The 15,751-nt window shown below is 53.9% G+C and overlaps 1 protein-coding gene across 1 annotated transcript; it reads right to left on the reverse strand.

Moving 5' to 3' along the window:
* Positions 1-7,738: 7,738 nt before the first annotated feature.
* On the reverse strand, positions 7,739-9,706 carry ASCL2 (achaete-scute family bHLH transcription factor 2). Its single transcript, XM_003422374.3, has 2 exons — positions 9,007-9,706; positions 7,739-8,408 (listed from the first exon to the last, which is right to left on the reverse strand). The coding sequence occupies exon 1, from the start codon at positions 9,617-9,619 to the stop codon at positions 9,032-9,034; it is 588 nt and encodes a 195-aa protein (XP_003422422.1). The 5' UTR covers positions 9,620-9,706; the 3' UTR covers positions 7,739-8,408; positions 9,007-9,031.
* Between the last annotated feature and the right edge of the window lie 6,045 nt (positions 9,707-15,751).

Here is a 15,751-nt window from a genome sequence, read left to right on the forward strand (position 1 = left end):
GATGGCTATAAAGAATAAACAAGAACACTGTGTTGATTCCAAGGAACAAAGTGCCCCCAAAGGGCTCCCCAGGGCTCCTGTCATTGGAACTGTCCACCCCCTTCTCACCCACCCAATCCCTGCCTGGTGGTGGTACCTTGACCCAGAATCAGCTGGTCTGGCTCTGCAGGGTCACCTTAGCCACCCAGCCTTGCCCGAAGGGGTCAAGCAATACCTCCCATCCCCATGGACTGGGGCCCACGGGGGCACCACCTCGCTCCACCCTCTGTCCCAAGAATCTCTGCATCCCTGGTCACTTACAATCCGGAATCAACTTTAACCTCCATGAGAGGATCTTGCTCTCTGGGCTAGACCAGCAGCTCTGGCAGAGCCCTACTGCCCCCACAGCAGAGCCAAGGACAGGCGGGCACCTGGGCCAGGAGTGGGTGTGTCCTGCCTCTGATCTAAAACGCTAAATTGCTAAGGCCTCGTCCTCCCCAGGAGAGCCTCAAGCCAAAGCCCCACCCTCCAGGAGACGAATAGTGCTAGGGCTTTGGGCTGAAAGCCACAAGGTTTGAATCTCATGAATTTCCAGCTCTGTGGCTTTAGGCACTTAATCTTTCAGAGCCTCTTGTCCAGTTCTGTAAAATAGGGCAGTGATTCAACCAAAAAAAAAACCCATTGCTGTGGAATAGATTCCAACTCATAGTGGCCCTGTAGGACAGAGTAGAACTGCCCCATGGGGTTTCCAAGGAGCGGCTGGTGGATTTGAACTACTGACCTTTTGGTTAGCAGCAGAGCACTTAATCTCTGTGCCACCAGGCAGTGATTGGTGCTCAGTAAACGACAGCTTTGTGTGGGCGGGGGAGACTTTATAGCTAGGGTGGCCTGGTAGGCTAAGATGCCCAGGTGACTATCGTTAGCAGCCCTTTCCACCCTCAAAGTGCCCCCGATTGGATAATAAACTATACAGTCAATGTATTTCTAATGGACGCTGAAAGCATTGATCAAAACCAACATCATGGAAGAAAGATGACAGACAGACAGCACTCTGCTTCCTGACATGATGGACTGAGGGATGCACCCTGCCTCTGAAGGTCCCACACCAAAAACCAGACCGAATCCCAAGCACACGGCTACTTCTCACTTCTCTCTCTCTCTCTTTTAAATTTTATTGTAGTAAAATATATACATAGCAAAACATCTGTCATTTTAATCATTTTTAAGTGTACAATTCAATTCAGTGGCATTAATGACATTCGTCGTGTCATGCAGCCATCACCGCTACCCATTCCCAAATATTCCCCATCCCTCTGAACCCAGTCTCCTGAAGCAGTGACTCCCCATTTCCCCTCCCCCAGCCCCTGGCTGTGGTTGTTAGCTGCCTTCGAGCTGGCCCCCACTCATAGTGACCCCCACGCACAACACGATCGAACTGTTGCCATCCATAGGGTTTTCACTGGCTGAGTTTCAAAAGTAGATGGCCCCTGGTAACCACTAATAAACTTCTGTCTCTATGCATTTGCCTATACCAGGTATTTCCCATCAATGGGATCGTACAATATTCGTCCTTTGGTGTCTGGCTTCTTTCAATGAGCACAACGTGTTCAAGGTTGATCCATGTTGTAGCGTGTCTCACAACTTCATTTCTATTTATGGCTGATTAACACTCCATTGTATGGACGGACCACATTGTATTTATCCACTCATCTGTTGGTGGACATATGGGTTGTTTCCACCTTTGGGCTGTTATGAATAGAGCTGCTATGAAAGTTGATACTTGTCTGCTTTGGGCACCTAGTCTACAGGGGATGCAGGGACAGTGACAAATGACACCCAGGACAATACCATCAGCAACATCCAGAACATAGGAAATGTTACAGAAAAGATGGCTGCATTTCCTCAACAAATAAATTGGGGAGGGGGGGCAGATTAAAAGAGATATAAGAGATACATATATGAGATTTGATGTGTGGACCTGAGTGGATCCTAATTCTATAAAACCAACTGTAACAGACTGATGACACAAAAGAACTGTTGCTGATTGGGGGGTTGTGAGGGGAGTGACCATGGTACTGGAGTTTCCTTTAAAGGTGTGCATGGAGTGGCCATTTTGAGTTGGACAATCACATGGTCTACTAAGCCAGGAATGACAACGTGAAGAGGAATGGCATTGCATCTATGGTCAAAAACAACATTTCAAAATCTACTGGAGTCCTGGTGGTGCAGTGGCTAAGAGATCGGTTGTTAACCAAAAGGTCAGCAGTTGCAAGCCACCAGCCACTCTTTGGAAACCCTATGGGGCAGTTATACTCTGTCCTATAAGGTCACTGTGAGTCAGAATCGACTCAACGGCAGCTGGGTTCTTGTTTTTTATCCTGAAGTACAAAGCTATCAGAGATAGGATAATATCCATATGCCTACAAGAAGGCCAGTTATATGATTATTATTCAAATTTACACACCAACCACTAAGTCCAAAGGTGAAGAAATTGAAGATTTTTACCAATTTCCGCACTCTGAAATTGACCAAACATGCAATCAAGATGCATTGATAATTACTGGTGATTGGAATGTGGACATTGGAAGCAAAGAAGAGAAAACAGTGGTTGGAAAATATGACCTTGGTCATAGAAATGGTGCCGGAGATTGCATGATAGAATTTTGCAAGACCAACAACTTCTTCATTGCAAATACCTTTTTTCAACAACATAAATGGCGGCTATACATGTGGACCTCACCAGATGGAAAACACAGAAATCAACTCCACTGCATCCGTGGAAAGGGATGATGGAAAAACTTAATATCATTAGTCAGAACAGGCCAGGGGCCAACTGTGGATATATTATCAATTGCTCATATGCAAGTTCAAATTGATGCTGAAGAAAATTAGAGCAAGCCCATGAGAGCCAAAATATGACCTTGAGTATATCCTACCTGAATTTAGAGACCATCTCAAGAATAAGTTTGATGCATTGAACACTAATGACCGTAGAAAGACGAGATGAGTCGTGGAATGACATCAAGGATATCGACGTTCAACCATTTCAGGATGTAGCATATGATCAAGAACCAATGTTACTGAAGGAAGAGTGCCAAGCCGCACTGAAGGCATTGGTGAAAAACAAGTCTCCAGGAAATGATGGAATACCAATTGAGATGTTTCAACAAAAGGATCAGTTCTGGAAGTGCTCACTCATTTATACCAAGAAATACGGCCAACCGACTGGAAGAGATCCATATTTGTGCCCATTCCAGAGAAAGGTGATCCAGCCGAATGTGGAAATTATAGAACAATATCATTAGTATCACATTCAAGCAAAATTTTGCTGAAGATCGTTCAAAAGCAGCTGCAGCAGTATATTGACAGGGAACTGTCAGAAATTCAAGCCAGATTCCGAAGAGGATGTGGAACCAGGGATATCATTGCTGATGTCAGATGGATCCTGGCTGAAAGCAGAGAATACCAGAAAGATGTTTACCTGTGTTTTATTGACCATGCAAAGGCACTCAACTGTGTGCATCACAACAAACTATGGCTAACACAGCAAAGAATGGGAATTCCAGAACACTTAATTGTGCTCGTGAGGAGCCTGTACTTAGACCAAGAGGCAGGTATTCAAACAGAACAAGGGGAAACTGAGTGGTTTAAAGTCAGGAAAGGTGTGCGTCAGGGTTGTATTCTGTCACCATAGTTATTCAGGCTGTATGCTGAGCAAATAATCCAAGAAGCTGTACTATGTGAATAAAAATGGGGCATCAGGATTGGAGGAAGACTCATTAACAACCTGAGATGTGCAGGTGACACAACCTTGCTTGCTGAAAGTGAAGAGGACTTGAAGCACTTACTGATGAAGATCAAAGACCACAGCCTTCAGTATGGATTGCACCTCAACATAAAGAAAACAAAAATCCTCACGGCTGGACCAACAAGCAACATCATGACAAATGGAGAAAAGATTGAAATTGTCAAGGATTTCATTTTACTTGGGTCCACAATCAACAGCCATGGAAGCAGCAGTCAAGAAATCAAATGACACATTGCATTGGGCAAATCTGCTGCAAAGGACCTCTTTAAAGTGTTAAAAAAAAAAAAAAGATGTTTTGAGGAGTAAGGTGCGCCTGACCCAAGCCACGCTATTTTCAATCGCATCATATGCATGTGAAAGCTGGACAATGAATAAGGAAGACAGAAGAAGAATTGATGCCTTTGAATGACGGTGTTGTTGAATACACCTTGGACTCCCAGAAGAATGAACAGATCTGTATGGGAAGAAGTACAGCCAGAATGCTCCTTAGAAGCAAGGATGGCAAGACTTCATCTCACATACTTTGAACATTGTTGTGGATTGAACTGTGTCCCCCAAATCATGTGTATCTATTTGGCTAGGCCATGATTTCCAGGGCTGGGTGATTGTCCACCAGTTTGTCATCTGGTGTGGTCTGATAGCACACTTTGTATGATTTCTGTTCTTTTGAATTTGTTATAGTGTGTGTTATGGCCCAGAATGTGGTCTATCTCGGTCAGTGTTTATTCTGCTATGGGTGGAGTGCTCTACAGACGCCTATCAGACCCAGTTGATATGTCATGCTGTTCAGTTCGGCCATACCCTTACTGATTTCTGCCCGCTGGATCTGTCAATCACTGATAGGAAGATGTCGAAGTCTCCAACTATAAAAGTGGGCTTGTCCATTTCTCCTTGCAGTTGTATCAGTTGTTGCCTCATGAGTTTTGACTCTGTGTCATTAGGTGCATACACCACCAAGGCTGCTATGTCTTCTTGGAAAATCAGTACTTTTATCATTACATAATGCTCCTCTTTATCCCTGATAATTGTCCTTCTTCTGAATTCTGCCTTTTCTGAAATTAATATAGCTACTCCAGCGTTCTTTTTGATTAGTGTTAGTGTGGTATCTTTCTCCATCCCTGTTACGGATTGAATTGTGTTCCCCAAAAATGTTTGTCAACTTGGTCAGACCATGATTCCCAGTATTGTATGATTGTCCACCATTTTGTGAGCTGCTGTGATTTTCCTATGTGTTGTAAATACGACATCAACGACGTTAATGAGGCAGGATTAGAGGCAGTAATGTTAACGAAGCAGGACTCAATCTACAAGATTAGGTTGCATTTTGAATCCAACTCTTTTGAGACATAAAAGAGAGAAGCGAGCAGAGAGGCAGGGGGACCTCACACCACCAAGAAAGTAGCCTTGGGAACAGAGTGCATTCTTTGGACCCAGCACCCCTGAATGGAGAAGCTCCTAGACCAGAGGAAGATTGATAGCAAGGACCTTTCCCCAGCACCAACAGAGAGAGAAAGACTTCTGGAGCTGGCACCCTGAATTTGGACTTCTAGCCTCTTAGACTGTGAGAGAATAAATTTCTGTTTATTAAAGTCATTTATTTGTGGTATTTCTGTTATGTTATAGCAGCACTAGATAACTAAGGCAGACATGTTATCTGGAGAAGGACATCATGCTTGGTAAAGTAGAGGGTCACCCAAAAAGAGGAAGACCCTCAACAAGATGGATTTGACACAGTGGCTGCAAAGATGGGCTCAAGCATTGAAATTTTGAAGATGGCACAGGACCAGGCACTGTTTTGTTCTGTTGTACATAGGCTTGCTATGAGTCGGAACTGACTTGAAGGCACCTAACAACAATGACAACAACATGGAGAGTTCATGGTGACCCCTCCTTCTCAATACCACCTCTTTGTCCTGGGTACCACAGTTCTCTCCTGGAGTCGAGGTAGGGAGACAGGGAAAGTTCAGGCCTTGTAGCTCAATGAGGTCACTGTCTGGGATGCGGGTCCCTGGGAGAGGTCTGAGGGGTGGCCCTCGATAGGGTGGCCATCTTAGTGACCTAGCTCTGATGTAAGAGAAATACCACAAGTTGGTGGCTTTAAAGAACAGAAATTTATTTTCTCACAGTCCTGACCAGGGTCTCAGCCTTGTTGATCCCTTCGTTGTAGGTAGTCCCAGGCACCCCTTGGTTCCTTGCCTTGTAGACGATCTCCACATGGTGTCCGTCTTCCCCCGTGTGGGCCTCTGTGTCTATTCTGTTCTTTTTATAACCCAGAACTGATTAGATCATACCTACTCAGGTATGATCTAATTAATATAAAAAAAGAAAACCCTATTCCCAAACAGGATCACCTCCACAGGTGTAAGGTTTCGGATTCTAACACGTTTTGGGGACACAATTCAAAGTGACCACAACAGAGTGCCCCCTCCCATCCCTTGGACAAGGCCAGGTACTTGGCCCAGCAGCCCCAAGCCACAGCTGGCTCTACTGACCCCAGGTGATCCTGAGCCTCACCACACCACCCAACCCCTGACCTCAGCCACAGACTGGGCTGTGGCCCTGGCCCTGGGAGTAGCCCTGACCCAGGCCGAGGCTGCTGCTGGGCAGAAAGGAGCTCCAAGGATCCCTGCTCAGGCAGAGACCTCTGTCCAGCCCAGCCTTCTGAGGGGCACACACCACCTGGCAGCAAGAAGCCCCAGGATCCTGCGTGTCTTATCGCCATGGTTACACAGCGACCACCAGCTCTCAGCTGACATCCCCCACTTTCACTCCCAGGGATCCAATGGCTTTGCCCCACCCACCACTCCCTCCTGAAAGAAGGGGTGCCCTCAGCTACCCTAAAGCAGCCTGGGGAATACCCCTCGGGCCTCCCCAACCCCGTAATAAAAGGAAGATCGTGGGCACCTCAGGAGTTCAAAGCTGCCGAGGCCCAGGGTCAAAGGTAGAGCTGAGTCATGTCTCAGTGCCGGCCTCTGGGCAGGGGATGCCTGGGCGGGGCAGACGGGGGCTGCTCAGCAAGGCCTGGTCTTCCTGTTCCTTTCAAGGAGCCGCTCTCCTGTCTCAGGTAAACAGAGACATGCAGGCTCCCCTTCCCCCTCCACCCCACCACTGCCCAAGCCCTGCAGCCTTTACCACACACACTGGCTGGGGATTGCAGGCACAGGGGCGGGAGGAGCTGCAGGCACAGGGCCTGAGGACCACAGGGCACGGGGGCTGGGGGGCTGCATGCACAGGGCCTGGGGACTGCAGGCACGGGGTCGGGGGGCTGACAGGAGCTGGGGGGGGTCACAGGCACAGGGGCTGGGGGCTGCAGGCACAGGGGCTGGGGGACTGATGGGGGCTGGGGGGCCGCAGGCATGGAGGCTGGGGGGCCGCAGGCATGGGGGCTGGGGGGCTGACAGGGGCTGGGGGGCCACAGGCACAGGGGCTGGGGTGCTAACAGGGGCTGAGGGGCTGCAAGCACAGGGTTTGGGCCTGCAGGGTGCAGGGCACCACCAGGTACCAAACCTCATCCACCCAGGGAACCCCCAAAACCCTGTAAGGTGGGTCTGCTGTTGTCCCCACTTGCAAGTTAAGCAATTGACCCAGAGTCACCCACCAGGTAATGGTCAGTGGAGATGTGAACCCCGGGCAGCCTGGTCACTGAGCCCCTGAGATGAAGAGTTGCCAGGTGCCCAGAGGCTGGCCCTCTTGGGTCTCAGCCCAACACCCTGTCCCCAATGCCAGCCACACGCCTCCGACTTCAGCTTCCTGGCTGTGACCTGCAGCCCCCCAGCCCACCCCACCAGCCAGAAGCCCCCAGACCTTACAACCCTGAGCTCACTCTACAGAGGCAGAGCCCAAGGAGAGTGACCTCCCCCACTCATGCAGGGGGTTGCCACCCTCCCACCCAACCCTGCCCCTCACCTGGGAAACGGGGGTTCAGGGCTACATACATAGAGCAGACCAGACACCACTGATAAATAGAGCTGATTTATTTATAAAGTCCACCTTCCCTAAAACAGCAAGTTTTCCTGACACATTGCCTCCCAACTGAGCAGGCACCCAATGGCTACCGTCACTTGAGGCAAGGGCACCCACCAGGGACCCCCACACCTCCGGGCTGCTCAGTGGAGATCTTGGCCAGGTTGGAAAATTCCAGGTAGTTGGGGGTAGATGGGCGGGGAAGCGCAGATGTAGATAATATTTACTGGGTTTTTTTTTTTTAAGTGGAACTACTCTTTATACAAAAATAACTCTTCACGTTGCCAACAGTGTCACTCCAGCAGTTGAAGTGTAAAAAATAAATTCTCTCTGTCCTTATAGAATTCTTTCCAGGAAAAATATCCAAGGATGGACGTCGCAGCCCCATCCCAGCCTCATCGCAAAGCATTAAAGGAAGTTGCCAGGCAGGCGAGGGGAGGGGGGGGAGGGAGGGCGGCCGGGCCCCGGGGACCTGTTTCCACAGTCGCCCTTGGACAGGCTGGGCGGGAAGCGGGGGCAGTGCATGGAGTCCCTGGCTTGATGGTGGCTTCGCCCCTTGTGGCAGGCTGGACCTGAAGCGGTGGGCGCGATGGGTACAGACCTGTCCCTCTGGCTGGCTTCCGAGGTGAAAGGCGCGCCTGCCGCTGGGCGTCCAAGGCTGTGGTGGGGTGGGGTGGGGAGAGGAGACATGGAAGCGACTTAACACCGGGATGGGCCCTGGGCGAGACCCTGCCTCAGAGTTGCAAGGAAGCCCGGCCTTGCCACCACCTCCCACCAGCGCAGACGGTTTGGTAGTTTTCTGGAGTTTGAGCTTGTGGGTGCCGAGACAGGGCGGGGTGCACGCTCCGGAGCCGCGGTGAGTCAGGGCTCTGCAACCGCAGACTCATTTCTGCCACCCGGGGCTCGGGCGCACAATTTGCAATGCAAAGTCACCCCGCCTCCAGCACCTTAATCTGCCCCTGGATCCGCATTCGCTCGAGGCCTCGCCCGCCCCAGGGCCGGCCCGTTCCACCCGAACACCAACCCCCAACCCCCCACCATCGGCGGCGGAGCAGCGAGCGGGAAGTTTTGCAATCGCAGACAAACAAACGCGGTCTTGCTCGGGCTTGAAAAAGTTTGGGGAAAAGGCAGAGTGCGCGAAATCAAAGCCATAGCTTACGCTCGGCTTCGCTGGCTTTCAGGCGCGCGATCCCCACCCCACCCCACTGGCCCTGCCTCCGACCCTCCCTGCTCCCCGCGCCCGCTGTCCGTGTTACCTCGAGGAGGGGGGGCGGGGGGCGCTCAGTAGCCCCCTAACCAGCTGGAGAACTCCAGCAGCTCGCGCTCCGCGGAGCTCAGCGCGCCCTCACAGCCGCTGTCGTCGGACGAGTAGGCGGAGCGCGGGGAGCCGGGCTCGGAGCTGCCCCCCCGGCCCGGGGACGACGAGGTGCAGGAGGGCGACGATGCGGTTGCCGCGGGGGTCCCCGGCGGCGCGCGGGGCTCGGGGGGCCTGGCGGCCGGCGCCAGCAACCCCCCGGCCAGGGCGGCGCGCACGGCGTCGTGCTCCGCCAGCAGGCGCTGCAGCGCGCGGATGTACTCCACGGCCGAGCGCAGCGTCTCCACCTTGCTCAGCTTCTTGCTGGCGCCTCCGTGCGGCACGTGCTGTCGCAGCGCCTGGAAGCCCAAGTTCACCAGCTTCACGCGGTTGCGCTCGCGCTCGTTGCGCCGCGCCACAGCCGCCGCGCCACCCCCAGCCTCCTCTGGCGCGCCCGGCCGTCGGCGCCGGCTGCAGCGCAGCAGCTCAGGGGATGCGGGCCGCCGCCGAACACAGCGGCCTCCCGGGACGCCGGATGCGACGGGCGCGGGCTGGGACAGCGCGCCGCCATCCATCGCGCCCGCATCCACCCGTCTGGCACCTCTTTGGAGCCCGGCGCGCCGCAGCAAAATGCGGGCGGGGCGGCGTGCGTCCCAAGGGGCCTCCGGCACTTCGCCGCCGAGCTACTCCCCGGACGCGTCGCCGGGTGGCCGCGGTGGCGGGCCGTGCGCGCCGGGGAGCGTGGTGCGCTCGTGTCCCGCGCGTGCAGCCGGACGCTCGCCAGTCTCCCCGGTGCGGCGCGGGACGCTAGTTTTTAAATGTATAGATAACCCTCCTCCGCCCGGCCACCGCCTCCTTCTCACGCCCTCCTTCCCGGCCTCGCCCTCCACTCGCTTCGCCCTCCCCCTCGCGTACAAGCCGTCAACCCCCGTCCATGCGCGCGTCCCCCGCGCCGGCAGCCCGCCCCCGGAGCGCCCACCAGACGCTGTTGCAGGTCCAGGTGCGACCTGCGCTGGCCCCTTCCCCAGCAGGTGCGCGGTGCGCCCCACCAGGCGCGGTCCGCAGGTGCCCGCTGCGCCCCCGCCCCCCTTCCGCAGGTGCAGCGTGCTACCCAGCGCTGCCCGTCCCCCCGCGCGCAGCCCGCGGTCCCCTAGCCGCCCCCCCTCGGCACGCGCAGCGCGCGCCCTGGGGGAGGGCGGGGCCACGGGGGACCCCGAGCAGCACGCGCCGCTTTCCTCGCCTTCCCAGCGCCGGTCCTGCCTCCTGCGACCGAGGGGCGGGCTCCACTGACTCGGCCAATCGTGGGCCGCCTGCCCGGCCATTAGCGGCGGCGCGCCTCGCCCAGCCCTCCGGAGGAAGCGCGTGCGCCCGGCGCGTGGCTCGCCGGAGCGTCGCGAACAAAGCTGGGTAGTCGCCCGGACCCGCGCCGCACGCGCACCTGCGCCTGCCGCGTCCACCTGTGTGCCCCACCTGTGTGGGGAGTGGGCGAGGCGGGCGTGTTGGGCGCTAGGCTCAGGTCCTTGGGCGCCCTGCCTTCCCCGCCCACACTCGGGGCCCTGGGCAGCCGCTCGGCCCGAGGTTTGGGAGTTTGTTTGCCCGGATCATCACAGCCTTGGCGGCGGTCACCCCCGCGGCTCCTCCCTTTCCTGGCGCCTTGCACCTCGCCGGGTCCTGCGCCCGGTCCGGCTAGCTCCAACCACTCCTCCAGTCTCAGTCTCCCTTTTCTGGCCCGCGTTCGTTGTCCAGCGCCGCAGCTGTTTTTTTTTTTTTTTTTTTAAGTGCGCTGAACTTAGCCAGCCGCCCCCGACACGGGCTTCCCCCGAGGCAGCCGAGATTGTGTCGGCGGGTAAAAGGCGCTGGAACAACAGCTACGCCCTTGTGCCAGCGCGGGGCCAGGTCTCCTGGGGCTTGAAGAGACCTTCTCTCTCTGCCCGAAGGGGCCTTGAGAAATGTGCAGAACGCGTTGTTAATAAAGTAGTTTCATCCTGCCTCACCGTCCGGGAAAGCCAGATGAGCGGCTCTGCGCTCCCCCGGGGCCACAGACAGGCCGGTTTTTCCCGAAGGTGACCCTCGCTGCTGGGCCTGGGCCTTCGGGAATGAGGCGGCCGGGTGGCCCCAACTGCCTGGAGCTGCCTTCCATCCAGCCCTACGGCTCCAAGGGGCTCGGGGTCTGGGCTTCCCGGTGAGACTCAGGGCCCTCCCCCAGATCTACTGCTGGGCTCTGGGGCCCACTGGCTCCCGATACCCTGCAGGATTATGGATGAGGCGGAAATGGGGTGTGCCTGCATGACCTTCCTGCTTTGGGGAGTGGAGAGTGGGGTGGAGGGTCACACCTGCTGGGCTGCCTGGAATTGGGGTTCTGTGCCTCCATGGTCTCTACCCTGGGGGCTGGGTGGGTGTGGGATCCCACAGGAACACCCCCGGTGTTGTGAATGGAATTGTGTCCCCCCAAAATATGTGTTGTAAATCCTAAACCCTGTATTTGTGGGTGGGGCCCTGGTGGTGCAGTGGTTCAATGGCTAACCAAAAGGTTGGCGTTTGGAATCCCCCAGACACTCTTTGGAATCCCTATGGGGCAGTTGCAGGCTGTCCTGTAGGGCCCCTGTGAGTCGGTATTGACTCCCAGGGTTGTACTAGTGGATGTAATCTCACTTGGGGATGGCCTGCTTTGTTATGTTAATGAGGCCATGTCAGTGTAGGGTGTGTTTGGAGCCAATAACCTTTGAGGTATAAACCAAGCAGACATGGGGAAGAGAGATACCATGGCCCCTAAAGCTCACCACGGAAGCAGGGAACTAGGCAGAGAAGCAAGCAAGCAGACGTGGGGAAGAGAGGTACCGTGGCCCATAAAGCTCACCAAGGAAGCAAGGAACAGAGGCTGAAAGCAGACAAGGACCTTCCCCCAGAGCCCGCAGAGAGAGAAAGCCTTCCCCTAGAGCTGGCTCCCCGAATTCGGACTTACAGCCCCCTAAACTGTGAGAAGGGAGCTTTGGCGGTGCAGTGGTTAAGCACTGGGTGCTAACCTAAAGATTGCCGGTTCAAACCCACCAGCGGCACCACAGGAGAAAAGACCTGGCTCTCCGTTCCCATAAAGATTACGGCCTAGAAAACCCTATGGAGCGGTTCTACTCTGTCCTGTAGGGTTGCTATGAGTCGAAGTCGACTCAATGGCACACAACAGCACAACCAATTGAGAAAATAAATTTATTAAAGTCACCCACTGTGTCTCTGTTACAGCAGCACTAGAACTAGACACCCAACAAGTGGCCCAGTGCAGTGTTCCTGATCTGCTTCCCTGTCCAGCGCACAGCCGAGCTCACCTCTGCACCCCACCCCCTACCCATCCCTACAGGTCACTCGGCAAACCTGCCTGACCTCCACCTGTGCACGCAAGACCAGGCGCGGGAGAACACCTGCAAACTGGGCCCTGAGAACCTTCACCTGGGCAACGCCTTCTTGGGATACCCAGATCTTGCTGCACCCCTCGTGCATTGCACCTGCGCGTTCAGGTCACTGGGGAGTGGTCAGCACCTGGTGCCTTCCAAAATCCTACTGCAGGGGGAAGCGGGCACCTTGGGAAGTGAAGCCCACGCTTCAGAGGTGCTGAGAAAATAGAACCAAAGACCACTCTGGAGAGACAGCGTGGAGCTCCCCCTCCGAAGAAGGGCATGCATCTCTAGGACTGCAGGGTGGCCACAGGGACACTAGTGGGGGGAGCCCTAGGCTGCATAGAGCAGCGCTGCCCAGCAGAAATAGGACATGGTCCTTGTGTGTAATTTTAAATCTTCTAATAGCCACATTAAGGTAAACTGAAGAGACGTAGACGAAATGGATTTTAACAATAGGCCCAGAACATTATTCCAGGATACCAATGAGACATTTCACCTTAGCCTTTTCCTACTAAGTTTTCAAAATTGGATGGAACTCCTCAGTGTGGGATCGCCACGTTTCAGGGGCTCAGTGGCCACTCATGAGTGGCCACCGTAGTGGGCAGCACAGGTCTAGAACAACAGAGAATCTAGCCCGATTGCCCAGACAAGGAAACTGAGGCCCAGAGAGGGGAAGTGACGTGCCCAGGGGTGGCCAGGGAGTGAGAGGCAGAGAGAGAGTCGTGCAGCCGTCACTGTGCTCCGTGGAGTCTGCCTCCATCCTGGGCCCGTTGTGGACGCATGGAGCCAGCATGGGTGAACACACTCAGAGAGCAGCCACCCCGTGCCCGCTCGCTGGGAGGCCATCCCTTCATCAAATCCCCCTCCTTCTCCCCAAGACAGCCGGCTGGCCGAGCAATAGACCCTCAGGGAAGTTGTGGCACATTCAAGACAGGACAAATCCTGAGGGCCCCATTTTCTGACCACAGTGCAGCAAAGCTAGCAAAACATCCAAAGCACAGTCACCAAGAGGGCAAGAGGGAAAGACCAGGCTTCCCAATCACCCTCAGGCTAAATAAGAAATCAAAACAGCAGTTACAGACTTTGTGAAAATAAACAGCCATGAGAACTGTTCCTATAAAAACCTTCCCCTGAAACAATGTTGGCAGCTCTGCTGGCACGGTGTCTAAGCGCTCGGCTGCCAACCAAAGGGCGACAGTTCGAATCCACCAGCCGCTCCTTGGAAGCTCTCTGGGGCAGGTCTACTCTGTCCTGTGGGGCCACTGAGTCAGAATCAACTTGTCAGCAAAGGGGTTGGTTGTTTTTTTGGTGGAAACAGTTTCATAGCCTGAAATGAATTTCCTAGAAAACAAGGAAGATTGAGCATAAACAGAACAGAGCGTTCAACTCAGGAATGTCAGGAAGAGAAAATCAAAATAAGTGTAAAAGGGAGGAGGCGGAGCCAAGATGGCGGAGCAGACAGACGCTTCCCGCGAGGCCTCTTTACACCAAAGACGAAGAAACAAGCGAAACGAGTGTATTTGCGACAAGCTGGGAGCCTTGAGCGTCAAAGGCAAGCTTAGACAACGAACTGAGGGGCAGGGGGAGGAAGAGACCGTTCAGAAGCGGACAGGAGTTACCGGCCCTGAATCGCGGGGAGCCCTCAGGCACCGTTCCCGGGGTGGCGGTGGTGGCGGTGGCGGCGGGCGGGTCCTAGCCTTCGGCCGCGGTTTCCTCAGGGAGAAGCAGCAGCCTCACAGCCTGCTCACACCTCCGGGACCTGAGGAGAACGAAGCAGTTTCCTCGGGGAGAAGCAGCAGCCACACAGCCCGCTCACACCTCCGGGACCTGAGGAGAAGGGCGCTCTCGGCAAAAGCTAAGGACTTGCGGATATTTTACTGCGCCCCCCCCCCCAAACCCCCAACCCAGCTTCAGCAGCTGAATCCCTGGGCCTGAGATAGACCTTGGTAAGCACCTGGAGCCGTCCTCCCGGCCTTGGGGAAGGAAAAAATTTCCAACTGGGGGGAAAATATAATTTGCTAGCTCCATTAACTGGGGGGAGCTCAGGACAGAAGTGGCTCCTGTCCAGGCATAAACTGTCCGTGGACCTTGAGCACCTTTCCCTTCTGCATGGACCTGTGTGGGCCTGTTTCGGGACAACAGGCCCTTGTTGGCAAACTCCAATCATTTCAGCTGTGCGGTGGAGAGGTGGGTGTTTGACATTTGACATTGCTTTGCCTATTAAACAAGGTCCTCACCTACCCACAACAGGGACCTAAGGACTGGTGGCTCCACTTGGGTTGCCCAGCCACCCACGACAGGGGCCCAGGGATAACTGGTACCTCCCAGTCCTTACAACAAAAACTTTGGGTGCCCATGGTCGCTCTGCAGAGCCCACCCACCAGCACGCTCTAAGGAACAGAGACGCATTTTCCTGAGACACGGGGTTGGTTCTCAGCCCCCTGCCTTGTTCAGAGCATGACCCCCTGCTGCAATTAGATACAGGTATATACGCCAATCACCCCTGCCCCTCTAAGACTGTAGGACAGAGCCTGTACCACACACTTGATACCAGCTACCTGGAAACCTGAGCTGAATTCATACAAGAAAAGTGAATGGACTCCTAGACTGATATACCTGATAACAGCTCTAGCCATCTGGGGACAGGACACCAGAACTCCAAAGGCAAAAACAATCAAGCTAGCTCACTCAAGCAATCCACAGGGGTATACCAAAACAAAACAAAGCAAGCAGCTACGACACAGTAAGCAAGCATAAACTAATACAATAACTTATAGGTGGCATGGAGACAACAGTCAATATCAAGTCACATAAAAAACAGACCATGATCACCTCAACAGGCTCTCAAAACACAGACTCCAGGGATCTTCTAGATGAAAGTGCCTTCCTGGAATTACCAGACGCAGAATACAAAAGTTTAATATACAGAGCCCTTCAAGACATCAGGAAGGAAATGAGGCAACACGCAGAACAAGCCAGGAAAACAGGTAAAGGAACTGAAGAACCCAGAAAGATTATTCAGGAACATAATGAAAAGTTTAATAAGCTGGAAAAATCTACAGACAGCAATTAGAAATTCAGAAGATTAACAATAAAATTACAGAATTAGATAACTCAATAGAAAGTCAGAGGAGCAGAATTGAGCAAGTAGAAGCTAGAATTTCTCAACTCGAAGATAAATCACTTCCGCTGATATATTTGAAGAAAAATCACATAAAAGAATTTTAAAAAATGAAGAAACCTTAAGAATCATGTGGGACTCTATCAACAGAAATAACCTACGAGTGATTGGAGTACCAGAACAGGGAGGGATAACAG

The sequence above is a fragment of the Loxodonta africana genome, chromosome 7 (assembly GCF_030014295.1).
Source record: "Loxodonta africana isolate mLoxAfr1 chromosome 7, mLoxAfr1.hap2, whole genome shotgun sequence".
Taxonomy (NCBI): domain Eukaryota; kingdom Metazoa; phylum Chordata; class Mammalia; order Proboscidea; family Elephantidae; genus Loxodonta; species Loxodonta africana.